The sequence below is a fragment of the Vipera ursinii genome (assembly GCF_947247035.1).
Source record: "Vipera ursinii genome assembly, chromosome: 10".
In the NCBI taxonomy this organism is placed as follows: domain Eukaryota; kingdom Metazoa; phylum Chordata; class Lepidosauria; order Squamata; family Viperidae; genus Vipera; species Vipera ursinii.
This window is the reverse complement of record NC_139520.1, coordinates 15,697,345-15,714,646: the sequence shown is the minus strand read 5'-3', so window position 1 is coordinate 15,714,646 and position 17,302 is coordinate 15,697,345. Positions and strand designations below refer to the sequence as shown.

Genomic DNA, 17,302 nt, shown 5'->3' with positions numbered 1-17,302 from the left:
CATTACACAAGCTGGTTAGCTGTTAAATCAATACCTTGGCCTAAAGTCTATGCACTGCACTCACAGGGAGTAAAGTTCATTCCCCACCAACTTGAATTCCCTTATCTGGAATTTGAAAAAGTGGCTAAATCTTGGATTAGATGGGCCTTTCATTTTTACTTATTTGTATCCCGCTTTTATTGTTTTTTTTACAAATAACTCAACACACATAATACTTCTTCCTCCTCCTATTTTCCCCACAATAAAAACACTGTGAGGTGGGTTGGGCAAGGTCACCAGTCGGCTTTCATGTCTAAGGCAACACTGGAACTCAAAGTCTCCTGGTGATTGGCCCAAAGTCACCCGACTGGCTTTCATGGCTAAGGTGGGACTAGAATTCACTGTCTCCTGGTTTCTAATCTGATGACTTAACCTCCAGACTTAACTGCTCTCTTGCTTCATCCAGGATAAGGCAGCGTCTTATGATTAATAATGGATTGCACTGAATCCCCTCCCCCATTGTCTCAAGTTACCGTTCTTTGAACATAATACAGGGTTTCATATTTGGATAATGGCAACCCTCTATTTGTTTGCTATTGTAGCTCTGGTTTACTGGCAGAACGACACGAAAGCTTTAATAAAACCTTTGAATTGTCTGGTAATTATGTTTACCAAAGCAAACGTCACAACAAAACATTTAATTCTTCAGGAAAGTGCAGAACTGCTCACAGACCTCATTCAAAACCAAAAATCTGTGCTTTTGAGGCGAATCTTGATGAGAGTGGAACTGATACAAAGCCCAATGGGGACTTCAAATCAGAAGAGGACCTTTGGGCCCGACTTGATGAACTGGAAAGTCAAGAACAAATCCTCGGTGAACTCAACAGGTATTATTTTAAGCATGGACTGTTGGAGTTTTCAGAAAAAGGGAGAACATTTAGGACAGAAGCTGCGCTGTGAGTGGATTTTCTCTTTGCCACTAAAGCAAATAGGAATCCTTAGAGAAAGGAATGAAATTAGAGGCTTGGTTCGCTTATTCTTTTATGTGCTTGAATTGAATCGAATCAAATTGAATGTTTTATTTGGCCAAATTTGATTAGACACACAAGGAATTTGTCTCTGGCGTAGAAGTTCTCAGTGTACATTCAAAGCAACAGTATAATGATAATCCTCCTCCTCCTCATCATCATAATTAAAAATCTGGTTCATTGATATTGCAATACCAGGTGATGCATGAATTGAAGAGAAACAACTGGAAAAAATAACGAAATAACCGCGATCTGCAAATTGAAGTTGAGCAATTGTGGAGGAAGAAATCAACGGTTGTACCAATAGTAATAGTAATAGGTTGCCTAGATACATGGAAATTTTGAACTTATCAGACCTGAATATTCTGACTTTGCAACTGCTTATATACTTGGAACTGCTTATATACACAGACACTACCTTAATAGCTCTTAGGTCCTTGGTTAGGACTTGAACTGTTACGTTTTTACCAGTCCCAGACTGTGAATCAAATTGAAGATTAAATCTTAATACCAATAAGGGGAGGGGAATGAAAGAAAAAAAAATAAGGATAAATAATAATCCTACGGTCATATTACATGGGTAAATGCACATTCTCCCCACTACTTGTTAGGACTATTGGCAATTTGAAGTGACACAGTCAACACTTAAAGCACATAATTCTTGACTTAAAACGATTTGTTCTTCCTAGGGAACTTTGTAGTTCTGCCAAGTTCTGCCAGTTTTCCCAAAATATCTCAGGAATGACTGCCTTGGGAGAAAGAATGAAGGCAGCGATGGTTGGTTATGATGTTTATAAGTAACCTGCCAATTTAGAAGGCATCTCAGATTCAAATGAATGGCAAGAGGAGAAGGCTATCACTGTAGGATTTTTTGAATGTCCCAGTCCTCCCATTGGAGGCAATTGTTGGACACTGGCCTGATTTAGCATAAATGGACCTTTCTTATGTCTATGGAGATTCTCAATCATCAGGTCACGGTTGTCTGAAAGGTGCTTTTCAAAAGGCACCTGGGCTTTCTTGAACTGAACTGAATTGAAGAAGCTTCTTGAATGAGAAGCAAAACATTTTCAAAGAAAAAAAGCTAGGAAAGTCCTGTTGCCTTTTGAAAAGCTCCTTTGGTATCACTTTTCTTATGGTGCTAGAGGACCTTAAAAAGGTAAAGGTAAAGGTTCCCCCGCACATGCATGCTAGTCGTTTCCGACTCTAGGGGCCGGTGCTCATCTCCGTTTCAAAGCTGAAGAGCCAGCGCTTGTCCGAGGACGTCTCCGTGGTCATGTGGCTGGCATGACTAGACGCCAAAGGCGCACGGAACCTTAAATAGTCTAAAATCATTAGTCTGATGTAAATATTGTTTGGCAAACAACAACAACAACCCACAGCTTAAAAACAGAGCAAGGCATACCGGTCACCTATTTATCGTAGGACTTAAAATCAATCTTCTATTTATTTTTCTTACCCTGCTCATTCTTTCTCCAGGATTTCTGAGGCTAGTAATGCAAAGGCAGAAGGCGCCTCTTCTCCTGAAGAAGAGAGAGGAGACAAAAAGTTAAACCTGGATGTTCTTCAGAGGGAAGAAAAGCCTCATACTCAGGGCAACGTTCAGAAGGACGTAACCAACTTTGAATCATTCAGAAGTCAGGCTAATGGCCCCAATCACTACTGCAGTGACGATGAAGATGACTTCGCCATTAGTGAGAATGCTGTGCCGACAATATATTTCTCCCACACTGTGGAACCTAAAAGGGTTTGTATTGTCAAGAAGACTTGCGAAGAGTCTTCCCTAGCTCAGTGTCTTTCAGATGTGGTGAACCTGGGCCTTCAAGAATTCTCAGTTTGATTGATCAAATTCTTGGAACTCCAGGTCCAACACATGGAGCCTTTGTATTATCAAGAAAATGTGTTGTGAAGTAGCCTTCCGTAGCTTGGTGTCTTCCAGGACCTGGAACTCCAAGAATTCTCAGTTTTAAATTCTTGGAGCTCCAGGTCCAACAAATGGAACATGTTCGCATTATCAAGAAGATGTGTTGTGAAGTAGCTTTCCGTAGCTCGGTGTCTTCCAGATGTGTTGGATCTGGAACTCCAAGAATTCTCAGTTCTAAATTCTTGGAGCTCCAGGTCCAACAAATGGAACACATGGAAAATGTTCGCATTATCAAGAAGATGTGTTGTGAAGTAGCCTTCCGTAGCTTGGTGTCTTCCAGATGTGTTGGACCTGGAGCTCCAAGAATTCCAGACCTTTGACCATGCAAACTGAGAAAAACATGAACTTGGTCCTCTGGTATATCTGGAGTTATACTACCAGTTTAGTGAAGCTATAATGGAGTCTTGTGGTTGCTTGATGCTTTCCTTCTGCCTGCTGATCGCTGGTGTGGTATGTAGTAATATATCTGTCAACATCAGAGTAGCTATAGGAGTGTATATCTTAGCCAAGCTTGGAATGTTGATTGGTTGTTTTCAGTTTTAGCCTTTCCAAATGGAGACATTTTTATTGAGCGGTAAGAGAAAAACTAAACGTGACCAATCTATCTCTAGCGCTGAGAAAAGTAAGCCTGTCAAGAAAGTATGATGGAAGTTGCATATCTTTTAGTAAGTGATGTATTTATTTCTTGCCCAGCTGTAACCCCGTTGAACTCATTAGTTTTATTCATGAGGAAGTTCCCAGAAATTCATTTATCTTTTTAGCGGGTGGTGTTTTTGCAAACTTTGAGAACTCCTGAACTAAGCCATTTTTAAAAGAACTGTAGTTTACTGACCTGGCCATAATTAGTTAGATTCATACCATCCTATAAATCATATATACTACATTGGTTGCGAATACAATGCTGAACTGGTGCATAAGAGTTGGATTCAGGAACTTACTTTCTTTGACATACATAATTGGCTTTTCTTTCCATTTTCAACTCATTGTAGTTTAGTGGTACACATCTCCTGGACAAATTGTGTTCATTCTTAATTAAGAGAATAACCCTTACCTGCTAATGCTAGCTTATTTCTTTAAGACAACTATAATTGCAGGTTTGCAAGATTTTGTTTTTGCGCCGTTCCCTTCCTGAATGCTCACAACTACTGCGTGTTTTGACATCAGGTACGAATAAACACAGGAAAAAATACTACTTTAAAATTTAGTGAGAAGAAAGAAGAAGCAAAACGGAAACGGAAGAACAGCAACGGAAATGGACATGGGACGACGGAATTGCCAAATATTAAAACGCCGGCAGATATTTATCGGTATTTATTTATCTGAACATTGTGACTGCTAACTTCCTGCAATGGGTGTATGTGTGTGCTTTTGCAGCTAATCTTAATTGCGTTAAAATGATATGTCTGCAGGAAGTCCTTGGTTTATAATCATTTGTATAGTGACTGTTGGACGTTATAACTTCAAACTGAAAAAAAGGTGATCACTGGTCCTTGAACTTTATTACCATTGCTGCATCCCCATATCCCCACAATCATGTGATCAGAATTTGGGTGGTTGCAACCAGCCTGTATTTACGATGGTTGCAACATCCCAGGGTCATTTGCAACCTTCCCAACTGACCTCGGACAAGCATCAGTCGGAAAGCAGGATTTGCTTAATGATCATCTGAGTCATTTAACAGCTGTGATGTTTCGTTTAAGTACTGGGGCAAAAAAAAATTATCATAAAATCAGGCGTAACTCACGTAAATGCCTTGCTTAGCAACAGAAATTCTAGCCCTTAGTGTGGGTCATAAATTAAGGACTGAGTATCTGTGGTGTCTTGCTGCACCTTTACATCTTTTAGGCATATCTGTTTTGTGGTTTTCATACTTCATAGTTATTTAGTCTATAAATGATCCTATAAAATGACATAAAGAGACTTGGGAAAACAAACCCTGGTTCCTGCTACTTCCATTGAACACGTATTGCTTTCCTATTTTAAAATGCAAATTATGAAGAGAAACTCAGCCGCTGCCTGTTTGGAAGTTAAAGCAAGGGATAGTCAAGATATTAGAATGGTAAAATCATATGGAGATTGTGGGCTGTCAGTATGATTTCTCAATATTTTTTTGCTCTTGGAAAAGTTGTTGATAGAACGTCACAAGCTTTTAATCATTTTTTACCCTTTGTGTACTTTTGTTTGAATGACCTTGTACTGACTTCACTCTCAGATCTGCAGCTGCTAGATTTTGCTTTTATATTCTCAATTATTGCTAATGTAACCAAACCCTGACGCCTGTTCTGTGGGTTTTCATAGTTCTATCACTAATTATAACTCAACGTATTACAACTTGTAACTAAATTGGAATTTTGATTGTTCAAAGATCCATCGCTGAAAGGGAAATTTGCTTAGCCTCAGCAAACTATCCAAAAGTGGATTTCAATTTTCAAGTTAGGAATCAGTGTTCGTAATATTTCCTGGGGCAGTTTAAAGAATAGTTTCTCAAATGGTCAGTGATTAAGACAGTTGGAGATAATCATTATTATATGGATAATCTTCATGGGGGCAGAAAGCTAGTTTGAAATGTAACATGGTTCAGTGTTCCATTCTCACATGCGTATGTCTGTCTTAGCATCTGTAAAGGCTGAATCTGGTGAAAAGATGCCTAGCAAAAACCCAGGCTAGACATAACTTATGTAAACATGACTGGTTGTCTAGGGTCACTTGCAAACCAGCCACTATCCTTTAACTCAGAAGGGAGGAGAATGACCAGAGTTGAAGTAGGAAACACAGAGTGTAAATTATCAAGTTTAAAGCATAACGATGTCAACTTAATGTATATGCAGAGGACCAATCATTTACTTTTATGGCTTCATTTTTTTCTCTTGATATCTGTTCTAGCCAAGTCAAGTTAGAGCAGGGGTCTTCAAGCTTGGCCCTTTTAAGACTTGTGGACTTCAACTCCCAGAATTCATCAGCCATCATGGCTGGTTGAGGAATCCTGGGAGTTGAAGTCCACAGGTCTTAAAGTTGCTAAGGTTGGAGACCCCTGAGTTAAGAGAGTCTTCAGGCTGAATAAGCCAATTCCTACATGAGTGGTTCAGTTTTTGCGGAGGTGATGTTTACTGCCAATTTTTGGTGTGAAGCCTGGCCTTGCCCTTGTGTTGGAGTTGTGGTGTCCAGAGAGGTGCCCTTCGACACATGTGGCATGGTAATATATGACACGTGTGATAGTGTACATCTTTGGCGTTGAAGACCTATGTGTGTTCTGTCAGAGATGCCATACATAGGCTGGTAGTCCTTGATTTATGGCCACAGTGAGCCCAACATTTCTGTTGCTAAGTGGGACAGTTGTTAACTGAACCTTCCCCCATTTTATGATATTGCTTGCCACACCTGTTAAGTGAATCCATGTGGTTGTTAAGGGAATCTTGCTTCCCCATTGATTTTGCTTGTCAGAAGGTCACCAGAGATGATGACATTATCCCGGAACTCTGCAACCGTCATAAATATGAATCAGTTTCCAAGCATCTGAATTTTGATCATGTAACTGGGGGGGTGCTGCAGCAGTCATAAGTGTGAAAAAAGCTCATAAGTTACTTTTTTTCAATGCTGTTGTAATTTTGAAGGTCACTAAACGATCTGTTGTTTTGAGGACTGCCTGCACTTTGTCAATTGCCAAACAGGCACCCTATCACAAACCACACTCAGACAAACATGGCCCTTAACCCTGGATTAATGACCCAAAATCTTAACTTTCCCCCAAGCCTTCAGAATCCATCTGAACCTTGCTACTTTTTCACATTTTTTCCCCTCGAAAATGATTAGAAATAGTAAACGTCCAGGCTTCGCATTTGTGGATCAGCTTTATCATAAACAATTAAAAGCATATCCGCTTTTTTTTAAAAAAAAAACAACGGAGATTACTCATATGTTTTGTTAATCCCGGCAAACTGGGACGTTTCCTTTCAAAGGAAAGGGATGAGCAGAGATTGAGAAGAGGCGGAGCAACCACCTGGTTTGCCGAGTAGAATCCACCGATCTTGGGTGTCTTTTTTTTTTTTTTTAAAAAAAAGGATAAAGGAGGTGTGAAGGAGGAGCAGGTAAAGCCGTAATGTAATTAATTTGTCCCCAAGATGGAGTGAAATTGCGCTGAATTTGTCATAACGCTTCTCTCCTCGCTTCTCCCAAATACTTTATTAAAGCTAACATTTGTCCTCTGCAGAGTCTTTGTTGATGTTGTGAATGGAGAATATGTCCCTCGTAAATCAATTTTGAAGTCTCGAAGCCGGGAGAACAGTGTTTGCAGCGATACCAGCGAGAGCAGCGCCGCCGAGTTTGATGACAGGCGAGGCATTCTGAGAAACCTGAGCTGTGAAGAAGCGTCCCATAGCGACAACAGCGAGGGCATCTTGGAAGAGGAGGAGGAGGAGGAGGAAGAGGAGGAAGAACGGTGGGAGCAGAACCTGCTTCCCAAAAAAGCACCTCCCTTGTCAGGAATGTATGAGGTAAAGAGAAGGCCCCATAGCATTTGGGAAAGACAAGGAAGGCAATTAACGGGTGGTCCTCGGCTTATGACCACAATTTCTGCTGCTGCTGCGCGAGATGGTTGTTAAGGGAGCTTTGCCCCATTTTACGACCTGGCTTGCCACGGTCGTTAAGCGAATCACTGCCGTGGTTTAAGTCAGTAACACGGCTGTGAAGTGAATCCGGCTTCTTCCCCATTGGCTTTGCTCATCCGAAGGTCGCCAGAGGGGATCACGTGACCCCGGGAGGCTGCGACGGTCGTTAAGGGTGAAAAACGGTCATAAATCGCTTCCCTCAGTGCCGTTACAACTTCGAATGTCACTAAAGAAGTGGCCGTAAGCCGAGGACTGTGCAAAATGGGATGAAATTGACATTGGGTGCCAGTTTGCTTCTGGGTCCAATTCCAGATGTTGGTTGTGACCATTAAAGCTTCACATGGCCTGGGGCTTAATTGCCTATGGAAGTAGCTTCATCCCATTACATCAGCCCATCCCACCTGGTCAGGCAGGGAAGGGGTGTTGCAGACCCTGTCAGTTAAAGAACTCCAGCTGGCGGGGTCCAGGAAGAGAGCCTTTTCTGCTGTTGCCCCCACCATGTGGGATATTCCTCCCCCCAGAGGCGAGGCTGGCCCCCATTCCCTTGGCCTTCTGCAAAGGAGTCAAAACACAGCCCTTCCCATGCTGGCTGGGGAATTGTGAAATATGAGCTGTACACATCTTCCACTCTCAAGGCCGACAAACACTGCATTAATGAATGGGCACAGATATTCATGCATTGTTTTGTAGTAGTAGTAGTAGTAGTAGTATATTCATGCATTGTTTTGTAGTAGTAGTAGTAGTAGTAGTATATTCATGCATTGTTTTGTAGTAGTAGTAGTAGTAGTAGTAGTAGGAGGAGGAGGAGGAGGAGGAGGAAAATGTCCTTCCCTTCCCTCCTTCCCTCCCCTCCTACCTTCCTTCCCTTTTCCTTCCTTCCTTCCTTCCTTCCTTCCTTCCTTCCTTCCTTCCTTCCTTCCTTCCTTCCTTCCTTCCTTCCTTCCTTCCTTCCTTCCTTCCTTCCTTCCTTCCTTCCTTCCTTCCTTCCTTCCTAGTCCCCAGGAGACAGTGAGTTCTAGTCCAATCTTAGACATGAAACCCAGCTGGGTGATTCTGGAGTTCAGTCTCTCAGCTGAACTCACCTCACAGGATTGTTGTTGTGGGGCAAATAGGAGGAAGGAGCATTATCTATATTGGCGACCTTGAATTATTTTTTATAAACATTCAAGGTGGGATAATAAACAAACAAACACATAAATAATGACTCTTGGAACATATATTCCTCCCCCTCCCAGTTTCATCTTGGATTGTGCCCAGTGGAAGCCAGTGTTGATAAACAGTGAATGGTTGTGTGAGTTTCTCTTGGGGGCTTCGAAAGAAAGGTAATTTTAACATTTAGGCGATTATTCCAGGAATGTCCTCTTTTTCTGGCAGGCTTTCTCAGGGACAGTCGTTGAGAAGGAACCTTTGTCACCATCCACAACACCACACCCCGTCATTGCTCATCCTGTCCTGCCAACCATCTTGGAGCGAAACTCTGAGGAGGTCCTTTGCGAAGCTTCCGAGGAAACGACAAAGAGGGTTTCCAAATTCAAAGCTGCCCGAATGCAACAGAAAAGCTAGCTCCCGTGTAAACAGCGGACGTTGCTCAGTTTCACAAAAACGAGGGGCAAGGGATGGTTTGTATCGAGCTAGTAAGGCGGCAGATTGCTTTGACTTAACATTGTTCCTACTTAGACCTCCTGTTGATATTCCTTTTTCTTCTTCTCTCCAACAAATCTGGGAAGAAGCATTTCAGAAATTTCCTTATTTTCTTAATGTCCCCCCATGTGCAGTCAGCACCTTGATACATGTTTGCCTTACAATAACAGCACACGGAATAATTTTCAGAAGAACAATTCTCACAAAGCTTTTTGGTTGTGTGCATTCAAAGCTAAACACAAGCAGTTCTGTATCAGGCGCGTGAGGTTTGAAACACCATTTTGGGCTATTTGAAGGAAAGTTCAACTTTCAGGTAGAACCAACCATTCTACTTCGTGACTTGCTTTAATGTTTTAAGGCTCTCTTTTTCTCTCTCTCATATCCCTTATTGTTTTGAAAGCTTTGCTTTTAGGTGTCTGCTGATAAATCATTTCTTTCCCCCAGGCAGGAAACCTCTGATGATTTAGTTGTATAGAATCTATGAAACAGAATGCTGCATTCATGTATTTTGCAGGGATGTTTCTTTGAAAGGGAAAAACAAATTGTATTTTGTAAAATTAAACTTTTCGAGTAAAAACTGAAGAGACGTGGAGGTGGTGTTTCTGCAGGGACGTCATGTTCTCATGTCGAAGCTTCTGGAAACGTGACTTTTCTAAGGCAAAGCGGTGGAGCGTGTTTTTTTTTCTTCCTGGTTTGGAACTGCTCTGTGTTAATGTCAGAGGGCACCGGGCCTTCATGAAGAATTCTTAGTTTGTGTTTACAAAAATACACCCTTAGTGCAAGCTAAGGAGACTGGCTTTTTATTGTTGTCTAAAGTCTTCAGGATGGCTACAAGAATGCATATGAAGATCTTGTGACCTGAATGAACCTACAGCAGTTGGCAGCATCTACCCTGGCCTTAGCTGATCTTGAAAAGCTAAGTAGGGTAAAGTTATAATTGGCATTTGGATGGAGCACCGACAGGAAATTTCAGAGCTGTAGACTAGAGAGGTAAGTAACTAAAGAACAGACGTAAAAGTTTGCCCAATTCTAGCGGGTGGTACTCCTCCCTGTTTCTTAGCCAAGAGAGTCAGCGTGGTCTGAAGACATTTCTGCAGTCATGTGGCTGGCATGATTGCATGTCAAGGCACACGGAAAGCTGTTACCTTCCCATCAAAGTGGTACCTATTAATCTATTCGCATTTGCATGAACTGCTAGGTGGGCAGGAGCTGAGGCAAGTAACGGGCGCTCACCCTGTAACACGGCTCTCGGGTCTCAAACCCGGGCTGTCAGCTCTCCAGTTGACAAAGGTCCGCGTCTTTAACCACTGATCCACGGTGGCGCCCCCGGCGACAAATTTTGAAGCAGTCGAAGACCGAGATCCTACTCTTATCTCCTATTATTGCTACGGCTATAGTGTTGGAATTAGAGGATCATTAGCTTTTGAGTAGGAGTAGACGTGAGCTTCCCACAAACTGAGATCAACTCCTGGTGGGTTCAAGAGAACATCCGTGTACTTTTCCTGGAAATGAAATAAAGGGGGCTTGCATTGCCTTCTTCTGCAGTTGTTGCTTTACGTCAACTGACAGTTTCCCTAATTTCCAGCAGTCGGGAAAGGGACCTGGAGAGGTCCTGAATTTATATTATCCTAATAGTATCGTCCTCCTGATCATTTGAATCAGTCCCAGATTATAGGAAGAGCATTCAGGTAAAAGTGAGTTCAACTGTCTGAACGAGAGCCAGTTTTGTCTGGTGGTAAAGGCTCCAGGCTAGAAAGCGGGAGTGGGAGGCTGTGAGTTCAAGTCCTGCCTTAGCCATGAAAGCCATCTCTCTCTCTCTCTCTCTCTCTCTCTCTCTCTCTCTCTCTCTCTCTCTCTCTGATGGCTGCAGTGTCCCGGGGTCATCTGACCACCTTTTGCGATCTTGTGGACAAATAATGTCAAGGGGTAAACCAGATTCACTTCACAACCATGTTGCTAACTTAACAACTGTAGTGATTCACGTAACAACGTGTGGCGAGACAAGTCGGAAAATGGGCAGTTTACTTACTTAACATATTTCTCCCTTCACAACATAAATTTTGGGCCCAATTGTGGTCATACATTGAGGATTACCTGTACAAATAAATAATAATAAGAAAATAATAATAATAATAATAATAATAATAATAATAATAATAATAATAATAATAAAATAAAACTGGAAAAGGCATATTATATGCTCAGCCCCAGTCTTTCCATACTTTGAGCTTTCTAAGTATTCAGTGAAATACCTGACGTGAGTGGGGAGACATGAGCACTGATGTAAAATATTGTTTCATTGGCAAGGAGGATAGGAGAATGATTAGGCATGCCAGACATGGTACTAAGCTGAAGGCTTGCTCTGCATACTCTACCAATCCCTGTTTTTTCTTTTTAATTGATGGTTTATTTGGATGTTGGAAAAAATATTCCAATGCCATAATGTGTCCATAGCTATAAAGATCAGAATCATGCACAGGTATTCCCTGTGACACTCTGTGGAAGTGAAAGTTGGATTTTAAAGAAACAAGACAGAGGGAGAAGTCAGCTCTAGTATTGAAGAAGACTCCTGAGGATATCGCTGACAAACCAATGGATCATCAAACAAATCAACGCATAGTTCTTACTCCAGGCACAAATGACCAGGTTATCCTACTTCAGACAGATTACATGAAGACCCAGCTCTTTAGAGAAGGCTCTGATGCTAGGAAAAAATGGAAGGAAAGGGTCACCAATGCCCAGGAGGATGGACTCAAAAGTGTTGATGAGGACATCGTTGGGAGAGCTGAAGGACCAGGTTAGAGACATCAACATGGAGAAGATCTGTTTACAAGGTCATTTAAGAGTCAACAATGACTTGATGGCACATAATTATTTGGCTGAGGTTGGATATAAGTCATGATTGACAAGCCAGTGAGTAGCTAGCACATCACACTAAGCCAAAAACAGATTATCCCCATTCTTTTGCTCACCACGTTGTATGGACTCAGCCACAACTGCCATATGATTTCTGTGTCAATTGTTGGCTATGGGAAAGCCTATTCTCTGCAGAGGCCTCCAATACGATAACAAATTGTTTGGATTGCAGTAATGTTGACCCCTTTCTAAATTAGAACCCCCCTCCCACCACAAATAATAATAAAAAAACCTGATGGTCCAAATTCTATTTTGCCCTCCTCTTGACTCTTTTTTCTGAGAGAAAAGGGTGGTGATTGGAGTGTAAGCTTGCAAACAGACATCTTAATTGGATATCTCAAACCTTTTTGGAGGTGTTAATCATTAGCTTGATACATGCCGAAATGTAGACTTTATGGCTCTCGAGCATATTGCAGTTAGTACTAAAATAAGCCATCAATGCCAGTCCACCCTCTATTCACGGCTAAATATTTAAAGGAGGTTATTTATAGCTTCTTTAATGAATTCTTGGCTAAACAAAATGAAATTATGTCCTAGAAAAATAGAAGCTATTTTGTAACCAGAACAGTGCATCTATAAAATACAGTGCTGTGAATATGTATTTTAAATAACAAAAGGGGCGAGATCTAATCTGCCAGAGCTGGTTAATTAGAAAAAATATTGGTCCTAATCCTGAATGTTTGTGTGTGTGTGTATACATACACACACACACACACACACACACACACACACACACACACACACAAACACAAACACAAAATTCCAATGCTTTTACCTGAAGCCTAATTGCTTTGTTATGCTTTTTCATCCTTTTCCAGTTGCCATTATCAGATTCTCTGCAATTTTTCCTTTTGCGTTCAGCGTTTCGCAGTCTTTAGGTTGAGGTATCATATTAATGGCTCTAGGACAGTCCACATTGTGTTAATCTGTGATTTGTTTAATCGCAATTGATTGAATAAATCACAGTTGGGCAGGTTCATAAAATCTCTTTTAAGTCACCAACCGTGGATTATAAACTACAGGTAGTCTTTAACTTCACAATCATTCATTTAGTGACTGTTCCAGGTTAGAACAGCACTGGGAAAAAGTGACTTGCGACTATTTTTCACACTTATGACTGCTGCAGCATCCCCGTGATCACATGCTCAGAATTCAGACGCTTAGAAACTGGCATGTATTTAAGACAGTTGCAGCATCCCGGGGTCATTCACCTTTTGTGACCTTCTGACAAGCAAAGTCCACCGGGAAGCCAGGTGGACTTAAATGGTGCTACTAATTCAGCAACTGCAAGAAAGGTCATAAAATGGGGCAAAGCTCATTTAACAACTGTCTCTCTTAGCAACAGACAGGTCGTAAGTCACCTGTGCAAGGTTGGACTTGCCAAAGCCAAGGAACACAAAACCCTGTTCAGCTTAGCATGTTGCATGACCAAGGTATAAACAAGAGACTGATTGGAATCAAACACCAGGGTTGGCTGAATAAAATAATTGGTTTAATTAATATTCTAAACCAGAACCAGGCAAAACATAGTGCCAAAACTCAACCTTGCTGGATTTTGGCTTAATATTAGTTTTATTTTTATTTATTTTTTTTTAATTTTTATTACATTTATATCCCGCCCTTCTCCGAAGACTCAGGGCGGCTTACAAGCTTAGCAGTAGCCTTCATTCTATGTATATGCCTGCTTGTTAGGGCTTTCACACACACCCCAAGCGGCATTATTACAAAGTCAGCTTAATTGCCCCCAACAATCTGGGTCCTCATTTTACCTACCTCAGAAGGATGGAAGGCTGAGTCAACCTTGAGCCTGGTGGGACTCGAACCTGCACTAATTGCAGGCAGCTGGTGTTACTTAAGGAGGCATTAGCCCACTGCTCCACCAAGGCTCTTTATCTGCGCAGTCTTATCTGCTTAAACTGAATCTTTGTACGTTACTCAGTAAACCATGCTCAAAAGGACCAGGGCTTAGCGCAGTGTATAAACCTAGATGGTATGTTAATATAGATCTATTTTCTATCGGGTAAATAACCAAATGGCATCTACAAAAAATGAGAGAGGCGTGAAAGAACGAAGAAATAATAATAGTAAACTTTAGGGGGGAAATACAACAACAATCAAAATCGGGAACAGTCAAATGAACACAAGGATTCCTTGCAACAGTAAATGAAAATGGAGAAAGACAATTGTTTTAATGCAGTTTAGGTCTGGGGGATGTTAGCCTAGAAAAGCAAATGGATTTTTTATTATTATTATTTTTTACAAGAACATAGTCTCCAACAAATGTGTAACTCTCAGGGACTTACATTTCAAAATGGGAGCTAGGCTTAAAAGAAAGGGTATAAGTGAATGTTTGGTATGCAGTATTTCTGTGTTACAAATAGCTCTTTCTAACCCACATTAACCCCATGATATGTGAATTTTGCCAACTCCCACTGTGTCTTTTAAATCAAATCCGGCACATCACCAAGTGTGCTCTAATTTCTAAACAAACTCATCTTCTGGTGAAAATCCTTTAATATTCTACTGCAAATTAGACAATACAAGATGAATGAAGTATCTTTGTTAATTATAGAGTTTAATTGATCAAAACTACCGGACATGGTTTTATTTATAACAATTTCACGCTAGATCAGATACTATAATATTAACCAGCATTTAAATTTTTTAATGAAGGTTAAGATACATATTTATCTCAATATCTGGATGATCAAATATACAACAGTTATCTTTATTCAGGGTTAAAGTGACATTGATGGGATGAGTATGTGTAAATATGAATTGGGGATTATTGGATACAGAGTGAGTTTGTGCACTATACTAAGAGTTGACCCTTGACAATTAGGTAAACCACAATTGGTTGACACATGCTGACTGCAAAGCAACCAAACCATATGATGTTTCAGCACAATGCTTGAATTCATTCACTGCACAAACAAGGTTGGGTTGGGTTGAGTTGGTCTCCACATCTGGTGGGCTCCAAATCAGATGCTGGTTCTTTTAACACAGGTACCAGCGGCTACATCAGCAATGTGCTAAGCCCTAATGTGGCTTCTTGAATTTAGCTCTGATGTGAATACAAATAACTACAATCATGCTTCATAATTTAGCATGCTATCTGATCCCCAGCCCAGGTTGAATTATTCAACAAGTCACGGCTTAGCTTCATGTGCCACCCTCAGCCACGGTGACTTTTCCCAACCGCATTCTTACATGGGCTACAATTGTTGGGAGCGTATGTGTGCATGCATTGCTTTTAGACTAACCACCATAGGGCCCTTTCTCCTTAATTCAGTCCCCTTCTGGAGCTCCAGCTTGATTATTATTATTTTTTTTTCATCTGAACGTCTCTGGCAATCCAGCTCCGTCGGATCACAGCCCTGCTGTTTTCCTGTCATTAATTTCGCATGCCGGTAGGTGGCAGTGCTGAGCAGAAGCTACAAGAGAAAGCTGCCAGTCAAGGCTGATAATTTATTATTCATTTCTCTTATAGGTGGGGTGTGCAGCCAGTTACAGTAATAATTACTAAGACCAGAGTGTTTCCTAGGCAACCGATTCCCCCCCCCCACTTCTTGCTGTATGCCTGTAAAGCATGACAGTGCTATATTCTGAGGTTTGTTGCCCTCCCGCTGTTCCAGGTTTGAGGTTAGTTACAGCATCATAAGGGTCTCTCAAGCATAAAGAGCTCAGGCTGGGATTAAAGCCCAGGGAGAATGCTATCACCCAGTCTCTTCCTCTCCTGTTTCACTTTTAAGTAACAAGGTTATAAAAATGCAAATGCCATTTCTAGGTGGGTTGATATAACTAATACCGCTAAGGATTCCTTTAAGTTGGCAAACATGCTTGCTCTCCCTCTCTTGCCCCCTCTCTTGTTTTTAAAGGGAAAGAACAGACACAAAGTCATTTCGTTTAAAAAAAACCAAAACCTTTCTTTCTTTCTTTTTCTTTCTTTTCCTTCCTTCCTTCCTTCCTTCCTTCCTTCCTTCCTTCCTTCCTTCCTTCCTTCCTTCCTTCTTTCTTTCTTTCTTTCTTTCTTTCTTTCTTTCTTTCTTTTTATTTCTTCTTTCTTTCTCTCTCTCTCTCTCTCTCTCTCTCTCTCTCTCTCTCTCTCTCTCTCTCTCTCCTCTCTCTCTCTCTCTCTCTCTCTCTCTCCTCCCCTTAATATTTAAGCTGTCATATACATTATTTGGCTTTAATGTAGTATAATATGTAAACCTACTTACTGTAGTGTGTTCTTAGCACATACCCACAAAACCATTATTATGAAATAAACCATGGCTTAACCATGTCCTATCCATGTGGTAGAAATTACTAGCTCTTTAATTAAAGGTAAAGGTAAAGGTTCCCCCGCACAATGCGTGCTAGTCGTTTCCGACTCTAGGGCCCGGTGCTCATCTCCGTTTCAAAGCCGAAGAGCCAGCGCTTGTCCGAGGACATCTCCGTGGTCATGTGGCCGGTCATGACTAGACGCCAAAGGCGCACAGAACGCTGTTACCTTCCCACCATAGTGGTCCCTATTTTTATACTTGCATTTTTACGTGCTTTCGAACTGCTAGGTTGCAGAAGCTGGGACAAGTAAGCTCTTTAATTACAAATATTTTAAAGATGGAATGTAGGAAAAATGAGAGGGAGGGGCTAATATTAAAATGTTATCCTTTACCATTGAGTTAGCCTCCCAACTTGCCTGCTACTTTTCTTTTTATGAAGCTATTTAAATGCCAGCTTGGTTTGAGGTATGGTAGGGATTGGACAGTGGGCCTTATGCATGCCAGCTATACCGTCTTCTATTATGTTATGGGTCTTTACAGCGTTCAGTGCCACTCAGGGTGAAGACAGAATTTATTTAAGTGTCCTGGCAGCCTCAGGATCATTCAGGTTTCCTAACCACCCAGAGCCAAACACTATTCACTTTTTCACCTTGCGTATATATTGCAGCAACCATGTGCAAGAAGGAGGAAATGGATGAATTGGCACAATGGGTTCTCCAATATTCCAGATTTTGCCCACCGTCTGCTCCAGTTCTGCAACCCATTCATTCTGGATCTGCCAAGTGTCCTAGGCAACTTTTCCTATGGGTTAAGAGCCCCTTAACTGAGAGACTTAACTGGATTTAAGTTAGGCTTGAAAATAGCCACCAGTTGGCTGGAAAAGGGAGGTGGGAAACCCACTGCTTTCCAGTTTTTGATTTACAAGTTGTAGCCACCAGTGATGAATAA

The 17,302-nt window shown here is 41.3% G+C and overlaps 1 protein-coding gene across 2 annotated transcripts in view; it reads left to right on the top strand.

The window, feature by feature from the left end:
* Window positions 1-10,673, top strand: part of URI1 (URI1 prefoldin like chaperone) — a 46,076-nt gene extending 35,403 nt beyond the window's left edge. Inside the window, exons 7-12 of one of the 2 annotated variants that reach the window (XR_014493440.1) lie at window positions 689-866; window positions 2,484-2,751; window positions 4,093-4,235; window positions 7,136-7,418; window positions 8,907-10,163; window positions 10,372-10,673. Coding sequence is in view for 1 of the 2 variants with exons in the window: in XM_083370775.1 (XP_083226901.1) it covers window positions 689-866; window positions 2,484-2,751; window positions 4,093-4,235; window positions 7,136-7,418; window positions 8,907-9,095 (1,061 nt within the window). In the remaining variant the exon portion in view is untranslated. Of the gene's footprint in view, window positions 1-688; window positions 867-2,483; window positions 2,752-4,092; window positions 4,236-7,135; window positions 7,419-8,906 lie in introns of both variants that reach the window. The other variant, XM_083370775.1, reaches the window with a different exon arrangement.
* Window positions 10,674-17,302: the final 6,629 nt, after the last annotated feature.